The sequence below is a fragment of the Neopelma chrysocephalum genome, unplaced genomic scaffold (assembly GCF_003984885.1).
Source record: "Neopelma chrysocephalum unplaced genomic scaffold, ASM398488v2 Primary Assembly neopelma1_73, whole genome shotgun sequence".
NCBI classification, from domain to species: domain Eukaryota; kingdom Metazoa; phylum Chordata; class Aves; order Passeriformes; family Pipridae; genus Neopelma; species Neopelma chrysocephalum.
Window position 1 is genome coordinate 1,015,918 of NW_020897733.1, and position 14,510 is coordinate 1,030,427.

Below are 14,510 nucleotides of genomic sequence, written 5' to 3' on the forward strand. Positions count from 1 at the left end.
GCCATGAAGTAGAAGTGCTTGTTATACACAGGTACACAAAGAAGGGAAAGGGGAAATGTAATTTTAAAGGAACTGAGAGGTCATTGCAACCTCATTTCTCCAGCAGGGCATCACTGCTTTTCACCACAAATATTTTACGTGCTCTGTCAAGAAATTGTTTCTGGTTTTGTTGCTGTTCCCAGAAGCTTCTACACAATTTGCAAGCTGGTTAGCTGGCCCTTTCTCATCTGTGCTGAGGATGCATTCTGCAGTTTGCTCACTTAGCTACAGAGAGGCTTTTTTCCTTTGACCTAGACTGCTAATCCCTCATTGCAAAGAGCAGCAGCTGTGCTTTGTCTGTGGAGGTCTCTGCACCACATGCAGCCTCATTCGCCAGAGCCACCCCTCTTTGTGTGCTCTGCTTTTTCAATTACTGAAAGGGTGACTTTCTGGTTTGCTGCTCAGAAAACCCTCTTCAGGTTTGGGGAAGTCTACAATGCATGATTTTTTTTTTTTTTTCAAACATGTAGATTTTCAAGAGCTGTTACATATGATTTCACAAAACTGTGTTTGACTAAACCGTTCCTGACATTCAGGAGGTGAAACACTTCTGAGCTGCTTTTTAGAAAAGATGATGAAATCTATTTCCATTTAAATATTAACCACTCCAGATAGATGTGCTGAATGCCTCTAGTGGGTATGATTACGAATAAACCAATTTTGTGTGTGTGTCCACATTGTATCCTCATTTAACACTGAATAATCGGTCTTCAGTTGCTCTTGATGTAATTCTCTTGGTTAAACATATGTAGCAATGCAAGATGGTCGTGGTGGTTAAAAGCTGAGTTGACACAAGCAGAGAACAGTCTTTTCCTGGTTTAGGCTTTACTGCAGTGAATGGCAAAACTCCTGCTATCTTCAAAGGCAGAAGAATTTGGCCTGTAGTTTCTCTAAGAAGATATGATGTAAAATATTTATTTAGTAAGCACATTTTTCGAATGTATGCAGTGCCGTTGAGTTAAATGCATTCCTTGAATACTTAAGTTATGGGTTTTGAGGCTATAGACAGATGTAGCCTAACGTGGACCTTTTGCCTTTTCTTCATTTCAGAACTTCCTTTTCATTCCACTTGAGCTCTTTTCATTTGCTACTCAAAACCTGGTTTAGAGGGGAAAACATATACAGAGTGACAGCTGGCAGACTTGGAACTGAATGTACTGTTAAGCTGAGCTTGCAAAGGTTCTGTTGCTTGGGCATCTTGACCTTAGAGTGAGTTGTGAATGCCCCATCCAGGCACTTCTGTAAGCTGAGTAGGTTGCAGGTGGCACTAAATGTGCCACCCCAAGTAGACAGAATTGTGACAGAAAACGGGAAGGAATAAAGGGATGAAATGGTGACCTGCTCTCATGAGAGAGAAGTGGCAGAGTTGCTAACAGGAGAACAAGAAGGTGGCTTTCAGACAACTTCTTTGTGTGTGGAGGATAAAAGGAAGGAAATGCAGGAAGCAAAGCTTCCAGCTGAATAGAATGTGTTTATGCATCTAAAACATACTGTGTTTTTTAATTGGGTATTTGTAGAGGTAATGAACAATCATAGCTTAATCTGTTAATGATATTCATGTATGAAGTAAAAACCTGCACAGAAACAAAATGAACAGAACGAAATGTTGAAAAGTCTTGTTTGTTCCCTTAAATAAGGATTACATTTTGTTCATGCAGCAGTTCTGATAGCTGCATTCTAGAATGGTTTCATGGTAGTGGGACCAAGTGCCTAGAAACCAAAATTCTCATGAAATAAGGAGGGACCATTTCTTTCCCTGAGGTCTTGTTACATGTGATGTGCCACAAGGGATTCATCTTGTGCCTGTCTTTTTTACTATATTTATAAAAACACTGAGAATTAGTAAGATACCATGAGCTCATATACCAACCTTTACGCTGGCAGCACTCGGATCTGCATCTCTGCAGGTGTACTCACAGGATGTGTGAGAGATTGCACTTAGCTAAAAACCAGTTGGTTTAAACATAATCCAAGCTGAGTTGTGATATTGATAAAACACGTATCTTGGTAACAAGCCAGGATATTATTCTGTGTCCTGTATTTTGAGTGGTCATATTCCAGTTGGTAAGGCAGTGTGGACCTTGGGCTGTTCTCAGTTTATGTACTTTTCAAGACTGGATTCTGTCGCCTCTCATTTAATTTCTCAGACCAGTACCTTTATACTTCAACATGTTTTCTTGTCTTAACCTTTTTTTCATGCAGCACGTCAAGTAAGTGAATACAATTGAGCAACCTGGTCTGGTGGAAGGTGTCCCTGCCCATAGCAGGTGGTTGGAACTCGATGATCTTTAGGGTCCCCTCCAACTAAAACCATGCTATGATTCTGTGACTTTTTTTTTTCCTTCTCAATTGAGTTACTGCATAATCTACCATGTCTTTCACTTACCTCATGCTTAACCTGATTATATATATTTAATTTGTCCATCACTGTGGTTTCAAAGTCCTGATCAAAAACCACAGTTTCTGTGTTTGTGGCAGACAGCACCAAAACTGAGCTTAATAGTAACACTCCATCCCCAGCAACTTACTGAATTGTTTTTAAAGTGAATCTTTGACAACTAATAAAATTTCAACTGCATCATACTTTTATGTAAAAATAGAGTTTATAGTATTTCTGGTGACAAAAAAATGCTGAGAAAATGAAGTACTCTTCTGTTCTAGAATTTCAACAGCATAATAAACTTTTTACAGGCTGCAGGAAATGGAAGATGTAAATGTTTGAATTATCTTCATGTATTTATGTATAATTGTATTGCTGAGATGTTTAGAAACATATTTTTCCATATGTGCTTAAGATGAGGCTTTTTAAAGTTCATAATAAATTAAAAATACTTCATGTTAATTTGCTCTTTTTTAAAGTTATGACTTGAATACCACTTTAGAGGGGTAGCAATATTTTGTGAATTGCTTGAATGAGAGTTGAATTCAGCAATAATGTGGTCTTAAAGATTTTTGTTTTGACTTCAGTATCTATTTTGAAGTAAAATGGTGATCTTAGATCAATATTGAGAGACATCCTGGAGATGTAAAGAATTCTAGAGACTCTTTTTATGCTTCTGGGGATTTGGGTGATTAATGTCTCTCAAGCTGTATAGTTCTAAGTGTAATTGAGCAGTTCATTTTTTTTAATTATCTAAACTTTGCCATCTGCTGGAGAGCCTTTTAGTGACATTATAATTTAGTCCAGTTGGAGCTCAATTAGAGTTTTCTGACTAGTCTGTTATCATGTGTTCGCCAAACAAAAACCTACACGCTGAACCCTGGTCAGTTCTGTTACTCAGTTTTTAAATAAGCTCTGGAATCACTGTGACAAGTTTACTGCATTATGTTGGGAGATTGTTTTAGGTGCTGTGGATTTGGGTTTTTTGTGTAGCAAACCAGGACATTTCCATGGCAATTGACACCTTTCAGCTTCCTAAATGTTTATGACACAAATTTTCACGCCTTTTTGAATTCCATTGTCCTCATTTATCTCGGCATGATGACAGATGCAGGGTGAGGTGAGGGACAATACAGAAAAGAAGCTGCCACCTACAAAGAAACTCCTGCGTACAGCTGCTGACCTGATGTTCCCCTGTAGTCAGAAAATACTCTTCAAGGACCATGCTGAGCAATTCCCAGTGCAGACAGCCGTGGTGCTTGGATATTCCTGACTGCCTTGGTTCAGTTCTGGCAGTATGGAGTGCATGGAACAAGCAGTTACAGTTCTCTTCCTACACCCAGGCAAATGCACAGTAATTGCACACTTTGGGCCATGATTTGCTCTGAGCTCTCCTGTCACTGACTCCCCTGTGTGATGGGAAGACTGGGTTTAGCCCACGTGCACCCCGGTGTACCTCTGAACTGTTACTGAAGTTAATTTAGGATTTTTTTTCCAGTGTAATAGGGCATATTGTATAGTAATGCAGAATGATTCCCCCACACCCTGCTGGGCGAAAACTATGAGAAAAATGCAGAGTCCTTACCTTATTTGGGCTTTCTTCACATTTAAGGAGAAAAGTAAGTCCTTTAGAACCACAAAAGCAATGTAGTGTAAAATTTCTGCTTTCAAGAAACAGTAAGGAAGTTAAAGCCATACCAACTTGACTCTTAATGTAATTAGGAACCTACAGTATTACTCTGTGAATCTTTTTAGTTCTAACTGAACTTTTTGATGGGAGCAGGTTACAGGAGCTATGAGTTTTATGATCATACTTTTCCACTTAAAGTCCATAACAGCACATACACAGAATCCTCTTCAACTTTAAGGACCTCTCCATAGAAGCCTTTGTTGTTTTCTTCATATGTTCTGGCAGTAAGAAAAATAAATTAGTTTCAGGCATTGTGTCCACACATAACATCATTTTGGCAGAATGATGGACTGGGTTTATTTGGAAGAATCCAAAGTGTCATGGAATAGTTCTCTGGATAATTGTCAGAGCAGTAGAAAAAATAATCTTTGTTTCTCTTTATGCTAAAAAGTTCTGAATTTTAGCTTTTACAGCTTCGTGTATATGAGCTTTCTTTTCTTAAAAGAAATTTTGTAATGGTGAGTCAGAGAGGAGTTTGATGGTTTTCACCTAGTACATAAGGCTGACAGACCCAGCTGAAAAACCAGTTAAACCTCCAGGAGTTTTCAACCAGTGGTCACTGGGCAGGTGCATGTTGGGTCTGTGTCTTAACAAGTGCTCACAGTGACTGCAGAGTCCCTGGGCAGCTTCTCAGACCGTGTTGGTCCTTCTGCGTGTGCTGTGGACTCGATCTGAGCCAGGGGAAGAAATCGAGGGTGAAATAAGCATTTGTCTGGAAATATTCAGTACCCCTGGAAATATTCTGGAAGGACCTCTTTTGTTGATTTAAACAACTGGTGAACTTGTTTGTGGAAAAACAAGGTCCCAGAATCTTATCAGCAATACCAGTGTGGTTTGATTTTTAATTGTGGATGTGGATTGCACAATACACGTGTGTACACACCAAAATACTCTTAAGAATATGATCGAAGCCATTAAATAAGGAGGACATAGAGAGTTTATTTTAGGAACCTCTGGATACCTAAAATAGAGACTTAATTGTCTTATGTAGTGAAGGAATGGAGGTTGCCTTTTCTGATAATCTTTTCTTTGCACTTAATTTATGTACATGCTCTGATTTGTTTTTTAGAGGATGATATCCTTTTCCAGGCTAAAATAACTATCTGAAAGAGAGTAGCAGGTTACTACATCTTCCTGTTAAATTAATTACATGTCTGAATTCAGACAGATTAGGAGAAGAGAGACTTTCTGGCATACTTCACTCTTGTGGAGTAAAAAAAAAGTTATCCAAGAGCCCAAATGCCAGACCAATATTTTATTTTCCCACCTGGAATACTGTTGCCATTACCTGCACTGTGCTTGTAAAATCAGCTGAGAACTTCAGAGATGTATTTCTGTGCCACACAACAAGTGTGTATTTCTTTTTTTACCCTGTGACTGCCACTTAGTAACGTAATGTGCAGGAAGTATAAATGTTGTTCTTTCCCTTTCTGTCTCCCAAATGTAAGGGAGGGTTCAGGAAGAGCACGTCATTCACAGTTGTTTTGTTTCCTGGAAATTTTTCCAGTCTGACCCCAAAAAAAGACGACAATATAAATAAATTCTTCTTCCTTGCATTCAACCGATTTGATGTTGCATATAAATCACTGCTTGAAATCTCCGTTTAAGTTGGCACAACTCTGCTGGTCATAAATAAAATTGGGAGAAGGCTGACCTGTGGGTTGTGTTGGGCTGTCTGATCTCTTATGCTGACAGCTAGGAGAATTTTATTCATAGTAATTTCACTTTCTGAAGTAGAGCACACACTGCCCTGTTTTTCTGGCTTAAAAATTAATTGCATGTCGTGACTTGGAAGCTGTTCGTTTTCTCTGGTCTCTGCCAAACTGAGCTATGAGAGCTGATTTTCATTAGGAAAATACTGGTGGTCTGTTTAAGCATTCCTTAATTTCTTCCTGTTGAAGTTACTGAATGAAAAAGTAAAAATCTGAACTAACTTCATTGCTCAGTAAACCAGCAGTGGAAGAAACAATAAATGGTTGGTGTTTTTTTCTCTCTGATACCCTGGCACCCAGTACCTCTGGTTGCTGTAATTTCTTCACTGTTCCCTAAAATCCAGTGAGTTTGCCACTCATTAATTTCAGGATGTTTTGAATTAATTGAAGAACAATATCTGGGCCCTTTGGGCTCAGTTCATTGACAAAGGGCCAGTTCTTTGTTAAATACATCTTCAAAGGTAATTCTACTAAGCACAGCTCACTCAGTGAAAGAATCCAGAATCTCAGGGTTATACTTATTGAGCTAAATGAAGAGCAGGTAGAATTTAAGTCTTTTTCCTACCATCTGAAAGTAGTGCCAGTGTACTGTTTATTAGAAGAAGGTAATAGTTTGTAAAATAAGATCTTTAGCTTATTTTTCATAACTGTACTGATGTTGTTTGAGGAATTGTTTGGATGCCAAACAGTTATGGTTTGGTTTAGCTGTGTTTAGTATCGGAAACTGTTTAAGAGAAAATTGACTGTAGTAGAGTGACTGAAAAAATACTGGAAAAGTAATTTTTTTAAATTGGATTAAATTTATCGGTTCTATTTTGATTAATCTCGTGGGAGCTACGTTTCTACATGGTAGGCTGAGCAGATTGTGAAAGAGGCTGTCACAGAGAGATTTTTAGGAGTCGGGGCTCTTGGATTCTATTCTCGATTCTGTCACTGACTCACTGTGTAAGCCTCTAAAATTGTGTGAGTCACTTAATGTCTCTCCCTCATTCACACTTCCTATAAAAGTGAGTATTCCTTATATCATGGCCAGTGTTTGACAGCTTCCTTTGCATCTCCTTCTCCCGTGTCATGTTTAAGCCTCCGAAGTAATTTCCAGCAATGTACAAAACTGCATCAGATTTTGCCTAAACTCTCTGTCCAATGTCGGTCTGTAGATGTGACTGTCCCCAGAAAAGAGCTTTAGTGATTGATTTCATGGTTAATATTTGTCATTAAATGAAAATCAGCAAAATACTAGGAATTCAATTTATCTAATGCCTTCATTCATTTACACTGAAATCCTCCTTTACTATTTTGATGCTTATATGCTATCAAACCTTTTCGAAGGATCTTTTAAATTCAGTCACAAAGATTTTGAGGCACTTCTAAACAGAGTTATGTAACTCTATTGCTATTTCTTATTTTCCCCATTTGTGTCCTACTGTTTGTTACCCATCTGCCACATCACATTTAAGAGCCATAGGTTCTTAAAGACTGAAGCTGGCTTTTTTAAAAAAGCAATTTTATAGCCTACAGAAATTAGAGATGGATAATACAATGTTGTATTGCATTTTGATTCACCTGCTCATACTATTATTTCAGGTTATTCCAAGAGCTTCTCTGGTGGTATTTTATAAAAAACAAAATGTAGTCTTAAGGAACATAAATATATAAGGAATATAATTTTCTTTTTTTTTGCTAAACATGCTGTTTGTCACAGTAACTCAAAATACTTAAACAATTTCCTTTTCTTTAAATATTCAATTTCTTTAAAATGTTTGCAAGCTTTTCTATATCCCAAATACAGGGGGAATGGTGCATGGAAAATGAAATTATTGAAAAACATTTCCTATGGCCAAATAAACTTCATTTGAAGAAAAGCTGAGATTTGTGAAGTACAGCTCAGCTGAAGGAAAACCGATAGTTGAGTAACACTTTGTTTTGGGTTTTTTCTTAACTGGCAATTACTTGATTTTAGTAGGACACCCAAGACTGCATAAATATTTAACTAGAAAGGCCATGCGTGTGTGTGCATGCGTTTTGTGTCTAAAAATAGGTTTGTTTGAACAGGATTCAATTCTGACTTCGCCTGCTTCACTTTTAACATGGAGCAGAACTCCATGTGGAAAAACTGATGCCCTGTTATTGGCTGGCTAGAATTCCCCTTGCTTGGCACTGCCCTTTTTCAACTCGTCACTACCATGTACTTTCATTTAGTCAGCAGTAATATATGTAAATTAGTTCAGGGCATGAAGGAATAAAGAACAGATGGCTTAGAAAATGCTTTTAAAATTGGGGGTTTTTCTTTAGAAGTAGTTTTGAACTCTGCTTGATTTTTTCCAACTTCTTTTGCTAATTATTTGCATTTACGCTTTCTTAATTCTAAATTTAACATAAAAATTGTGGAGTTCATATTTTTTAAACTTGGTATCTAATATGCCAGCTTTCAGTCCTTTTCCTAACAGAAGAATTGACAGAAAAACACAGCATTGAATAAGACTGCAAAATCACATTTTAATGCTACAAAAGTACAGAACTAAGTCTCCTGTGCTAATTGAGATTGCTGACACACGGGTATACAGTGACTTTTCATTCTGAGCTCAGACCAGTAACAAGCTTTTGAGGAAAGCAAGTGTATGTTACCTTGCCTTGTTTTCTGCTTGCTGAGTGTTGGTCACCCAGAGGCACAGGAACATGCCAAGGGAGGCCTGAGTCTAAATTTACATCCGTAAAGGTCTGTAGAGTATATGAGGTGTGTGGTACCTGCCAAACTGCTGCCTCTACACACTGTTATTCTTTCTTCCCGGAACTGCAAAAGTAAAAGCTCATACAAAGATTTTTATCCTTGATAAGTAAGTGTTGAGATCTGCTGACATTTCTGAGAGTGATGCCACTCTGTGAAGCGTTGAGGGCTTAGGTTTGTACAGCATGGACAGCTGCCCCTGAGGAACTGTACTGGGCACCATCCACTTGTTCCATTGGCACCATCAGAACAGTCATAGATGGTGATTGATTTGCTGCCCACAGAGATGAAGTTTAAGCTCAAGGACAATGGCTGAATTCTGAAGGGAAGCATCTCTAATGCCATATGTCTCCTGCTAACCAAGCATTGAAAAAAGGCAATAATGAAAGCAGTTAATCTGCAAAGAGATGATACAAAGCTGGTCTGCTCTTAGGTTTGCAAAAGGTATCTGGAACTTGCTTCGGAGTTTCAACCATGGTAGTAAGAAAAGAATGACTGAGATGACTGATACTCTAACTGTCATACAGAGCACTTAAACAGTTCTCAGCTTTTAAAGTGACGCCCAAACTCATTAGGGAAGGGCTATTAAGTTTTAATGTAGTTCTTCTAAAGCTGGCATCTGATATAATTTTAGTGTGATAAATTTTGTTGGCAGACAGTATTTCGTGTGTAGCTAGCTGGTACAAATAAATGCTTTCCTCTTGGCATTTCCCTTCAGTATGTTTAGTTCCAAATTCTAATTATTTGTCAACGCAGATTTCTCCAGGTAGATCTTGGTTTTAAACAACAAAAAGGGCAGAAATTGTAATATGGGGTGTGGAGACGGGGAAAGGAGGAATAGAATAGCAGCAATATTCTGTATAGAGCAGTCACAGTGGTGTCAGAGGCTGTTACTCAAATCTCTGGTCTTGTTCTGCCAGATATCTCACTTACCTTCAGCAGCTGAGACAGGATCAGGGTCTGTGCAGGGGTGTCTGTAGTCACGGAGATGTCAAGGAGGAATTTTCCAGCAAGCTGTACAGATAAAATAGCACCTGGCAGTTCAGCAGGAACTAGGTATAGTTGAAATGGCTCTATCATTTGATAAACAATATTTTAGTTGTCCCAAGGTGGTTATGTGAAAACAAGGTATTTGTGCCAGTTGTCATGTTACTGAAGAATGGAACAGGCCAGCTGAGCTTGCTGATAAGTGTGCAATGTTCACTGCATGGTGCTGCTTCCACCACAACTGAACCACTTGGTTTGCTGTATGTGCCTGAGGCTTTTATGCCTCTGTGTGCCTTTCTGTTCCCACTGTGTTCAGGTGAAGGTTTCATATCTCAGCTTTTTATTAATATTTAAATTTGCCATCATTTCTCTAATCTTGTTTCAGATTATTAGCTCAGGATTTGAGTGGACTGCCTGAGATATGGGTTACACGAGCATGGGATGAGGTTTGTTTCTGCACAACTTGAAGAATGTTAAATTACAGATAGCTTATCATCTAATAATGCCAGTGCAGCAGATCCTCAGTGAGTGGAAATTTGACTGAGATGTTCACTGCTAACATTGTGGGTATCAGGTTTACGCCCACAGCAGACAACCTTTGCCTCAAAAAGTTGACATTCACAGTGGATTTTGGCAGCCTTAGGAATTGGAATTCAGTGATAAACCCCTACTATCAAATTGTGTGGGGGGGAAGTGTTTTGAAGGTTGTAAATTATTACAGTATGGGAAATTTTGCCTGGCAAGATTGTTGCATAAATTATGAAAAGCGGATTTAAACAAATATTGGCAATGTCCATGCATACAGTTGTTACCTGTATGTATTTGATAACAGAATTTGTTGTTTGGTGAAATAACACTTGTCTGTTTGGTTGCATCTCTGTACTGTGTTCGAATAGATTGGTTATATGAGAGAGGTGCAGCAGACCTCAGGGGGGTGAGACATCTGCATATAAACAAACTTGTAGTAGCAATGGATTTAAAGTGGATTGGGGTTTCTGAACATAATTTTTTAGTAAAAGGTGGGGGTAAAATATTAAAAGCATGTATATGTACACTTACTAAATACAGCCAAGAAAAGCTTTAAAGTGCAGATACCATTTGTGACTCAAGTATTTTAAGCTGTAACAGCTGGATTCCTGGGGAGTGTTCCAGGAAGGTACCCCTGGACCTTTAATGTGACCATGTTCTTAATATTCATTCATTTTGCTAACTGCTGGTGGTTATTACTTAATACTAGGGTAGGCGGACTTCTGGTTCAAGCTGTCCCTGTGTTCCGAGTGTCCTCCCTTTACATCTATATGTTTATTCCCACTGCTGTGTGGAGGGATAAGAAAGCTGAATTAGCTGTTGGTATTTTTGGATGTTGCTGTTTGGCAGTGGCTGTAGGAGTTATCTCTGATGTTGCTCCAAGCACTAGAGAGCAGAGGATGGTAACTCTGCCTGGTTCCAGCAGTTACAAAGCTAGCTTTGCAAACCCCATCAGCAAAATCTTGGAGAATTACTGCCTTTTGATACATTTTCATTAGAAGTCATTAGTTAAATATTACAGACATTAGGCTTTAGATCTCTTTAATGTTCCCAGTTCTTCACAGGTCTGTGTAGACCAGTGTATGCTATGTAAATGGCAACAGAATTTATCCTGGGTAGTTACTTATTGTCCCAACATCATCTCTCACATCTATGGCAATTTCAACTGGAGTTGCCTAAAATTATTTCTAAATAATGGGTAACATAGGCCCACTGTTATTGAATTATATAATTAATTTGCCTTCATAATGGAAATCTAAATTTTTGACCTATTATGTTATGTAAAAATACAAAAGCTTGGAGAAAGGCTTCTAGTCTAAATTTCAGTACTATGTTCTGTTTTGTAATTGTAGTGTGTCTGCAACAAGAAGCCTACCTTCCCCCTGACCCAGAAAAATATAGGTCCTATTTTAACTCTTCAGTGTATGGTATTAATTTTTGATGGAAAGCTATTTGTGGTTATACTTAGGATGATTTCTTTTAGTTAAACCTTACATGTTGGGTTTTTTCTCATGTGTCCTTACTTAGTCTGCTTTAATAAAGTTATATTACTTTTTATACAAAACAGTGATTTGTGATGCAGAGGCTTCAGCCATATTCTAACTCCATGGCTGTGGCTGTAATTATATCAGCTAATGGCAACCACTGGCTGTAGGCCAAGTAAAACAATTAAGAACAATCTGAATGTTAGGTGAAACAATAAGACACCTGAAGAGTTTGGTAGTACTTTAGTAAGTCTCTTAAATTCTCTTTACTCACCAAAAAGCTCAGTTAGTAGATCACTGTTTTTGTTGGAGATGAGCACGTTTGTATTCACATCATACTTCAAAGCTTAAGAGAATAAAAAATTGAGCTGCCATACTCACTTTAACCTTCCCTTTGCCAATTTAACTGGTTCTTAACCAAACTTATGCAAGTAGGTTTTTACAAATGTTCTCACTCATGGTACTGCTTGCTGTCTGTTAACTGCTGTGTGTTTCCAATGTGCTGGACTGTGCACAGATAGCTTCTCCCAGGAGGGGATTTTACCCCACTAGGTGTGTTTGTCTGTAGAATGGTATGTCAGCCCGTGGATTAGCTGTTTGCAGCTTCCTTGTTACTAATCATGACATCTGCTTTGCAGAACCTCCTCAAGTCCTGTAGGTTTACGGGTCTGTAGAGCCCTTGAATGTTTTTATATTCACCCTTGAATTTTATATTCACCTTTGCTAGTAACCATGAATATTATTTTTTAGAGAATGTTCTGTTTGTTTGGGTTTTTTCACTGAATAATTAAGTTCTACAATTTGATTAATGTATTAAGTGTTTGATCACTGCAGACTATAGAATTTCCCCTTCCACTTCATGTTGTGAAGTTTAATCCTTTTTGAAAGGGATTTACAAGTTGCAAGTGGAAGAGCTATTGGTTTTGTAACTTTTTCCAGAAGCTTTCTACTGCTTCATTAATAAGATTGTCACAGTACCAGCTCAGGAAGGAATGACCCTCAGAACACCTGACTGTGGCAAGCCGAGAACCGAAACAAATGTCTAAGGAAAAAGTTGGGAATATTGATCCATGTGTTACACTGGTGACTGGATTATCAAACCGGTCATCATTTCATCAGGATTTTTTTTTTTTGTCCTTTATACTCTTCAGGTGATTCATTAGATCCTTGAAATTTAAAAAAAAAAAAAATCCTTTGAAATTCTGTTTTGTCTTCAACAGTGCCCTTAAAGATAGTCGTTTCCCCCCAATGACGAGGGATGAGCTGCCACGGCTTTTCTGCTCAGTGTCTCTACTCACTAACTTTGAAGATGTATGTGACTACCTGGATTGGGAGGTAAGAATGTCAGATGTCTTTTAAGAAAATGATTTTGATACCGTGAACATCTGTAGCCAAAGTCACACTGTTGGAATGATCTGCATATATTAGTGCAGCTGTCACTGTGTTGCACTCTATACACATGGTTATGTGTGTAGATTCAAAAGTTCCTTTTTGATAGAACTGTCATCACCTTAAAAGTGTGAGCCATGAAAATGGAATAAAGTTGTGGGTTTGCCCACTTAGGCACTCAGAGTGGTCTTAGTGTCTAAGACTCCATCAAGCAAAGTGTTGTTTGAGGAAAGGTGTCCTGAGGCCTTGTTTGCAGCACAGCAAACAGAGAAACGTGGTAGATCAGTCCATGGACTCTGGAAAGGGGATGTTCCAGCATGGAAGTGAATAATCTGATGTATGCTTCTGGAAACAAACACTGCAAAAAACTGGAATCCTGGAATAAGCTGCCTTATTTAGCCTGTAGGAGCAAGACATTTATCTTTCCCAAAACTTTATTTGCTTTTAGAGTGAGTGGCCTGCACAGACTCCGCAAAGCCTGTGTACAATGAGGCCAAATAAACCACTGCTCCTGGTTTTCTTTGCTCTTACGCATGGAGCTGAATCTATTTTAATTGCCAGGTTCTAGGAAACCTGCGTGCATTCTCTGGGAGCAACAGCATCAAAGAGACTGAGAAGCAGATGCTGACGTGTGTATGGCAAAGTGTGCTGACGGAAGTGTTAGTCTGTATTATTCTGCTTTTCCCCAAATTATTTGGCATTAGACACTTGCAAAAAACAAACCGCCAGACTTAAGATGAACTTCTCATCTCAGTCATCATGTTGTGTTGCTCTTTGAGTCTGCATTTGAGTGGACATCAAAAAAAAATCTGAAATAGTCATACGATAGCAGATGTGCTATAATGCCAGAGACACCACACAAGCTACAGTGTTTCCCTTTAATAATAATTTAGCCCTATTAAATATTTAGAATTTCTTGAGAGAAAAAGAGGTTTTCTGTTGTATTTAAAATATAAAAATATATATTGAATAGAAACTGTATTTGTCATTAGAACACTAAAAGGCCCTGCTGTCTCAGAAAGAAGGTATCCAGCAGTAACCTCAGCATTATGAATTTAACAGTAGCTGAAAATTAACAAAAATGTGTTTCCTGTTTACCTCATAATGGCAAGGGCTTCTTACCTTCCAGTATGTAATTATGAGTTGGATGAATCCAGGTTTTCTTTGGGGTTTATCAGAATTTTCGCCATAATCAGAAGTACTCATTTTTTATGTAATGTCAGACCAAAAATAAATCTTAGCTGAAACTGTGTATGCATTCTCAATAAGGTGTTTTTTCAGAGAAGTTGTCTGCCTTGTCACTGAGCTGTTCACGTACTTTAAACAGTATTTTCAAGTAATCAAACTGTAGTGACTATTAATACTAAACCAAGCTAGAAATCAAAATGGTGGAATTTTTCTCCTCCACTAGGTTGAGTTTTGGTAGCAATCATTGTGATATTTTTAATTTAATTTCATTTATTATAATTCATTAAAAATCAGACTATGAACACACTCTCAACATGTGAAGTGCATAATGAAATAGTATTTAGGTTGGTGCATGTAGTAGCTTAGAAATACTATTAGATGCTGTTTT

At 38.1% G+C, this 14,510-nt stretch overlaps 1 protein-coding gene across 2 annotated transcripts in view; it reads left to right on the forward strand.

Annotated features, from left to right (window-relative positions):
- AMMECR1 (Alport syndrome, mental retardation, midface hypoplasia and elliptocytosis chromosomal region gene 1) overlaps nt 1-14,510 on the forward strand; it is a 71,190-nt gene that overhangs the window by 42,294 nt on the left and 14,386 nt on the right. For both annotated transcript variants that reach the window (XM_027687111.1, XM_027687112.1), the window contains exon 3: nt 12,766-12,880. In XM_027687111.1, the coding sequence (XP_027542912.1) occupies nt 12,766-12,880 (115 nt within the window). The remainder of the gene's footprint in view (nt 1-12,765; nt 12,881-14,510) is intronic.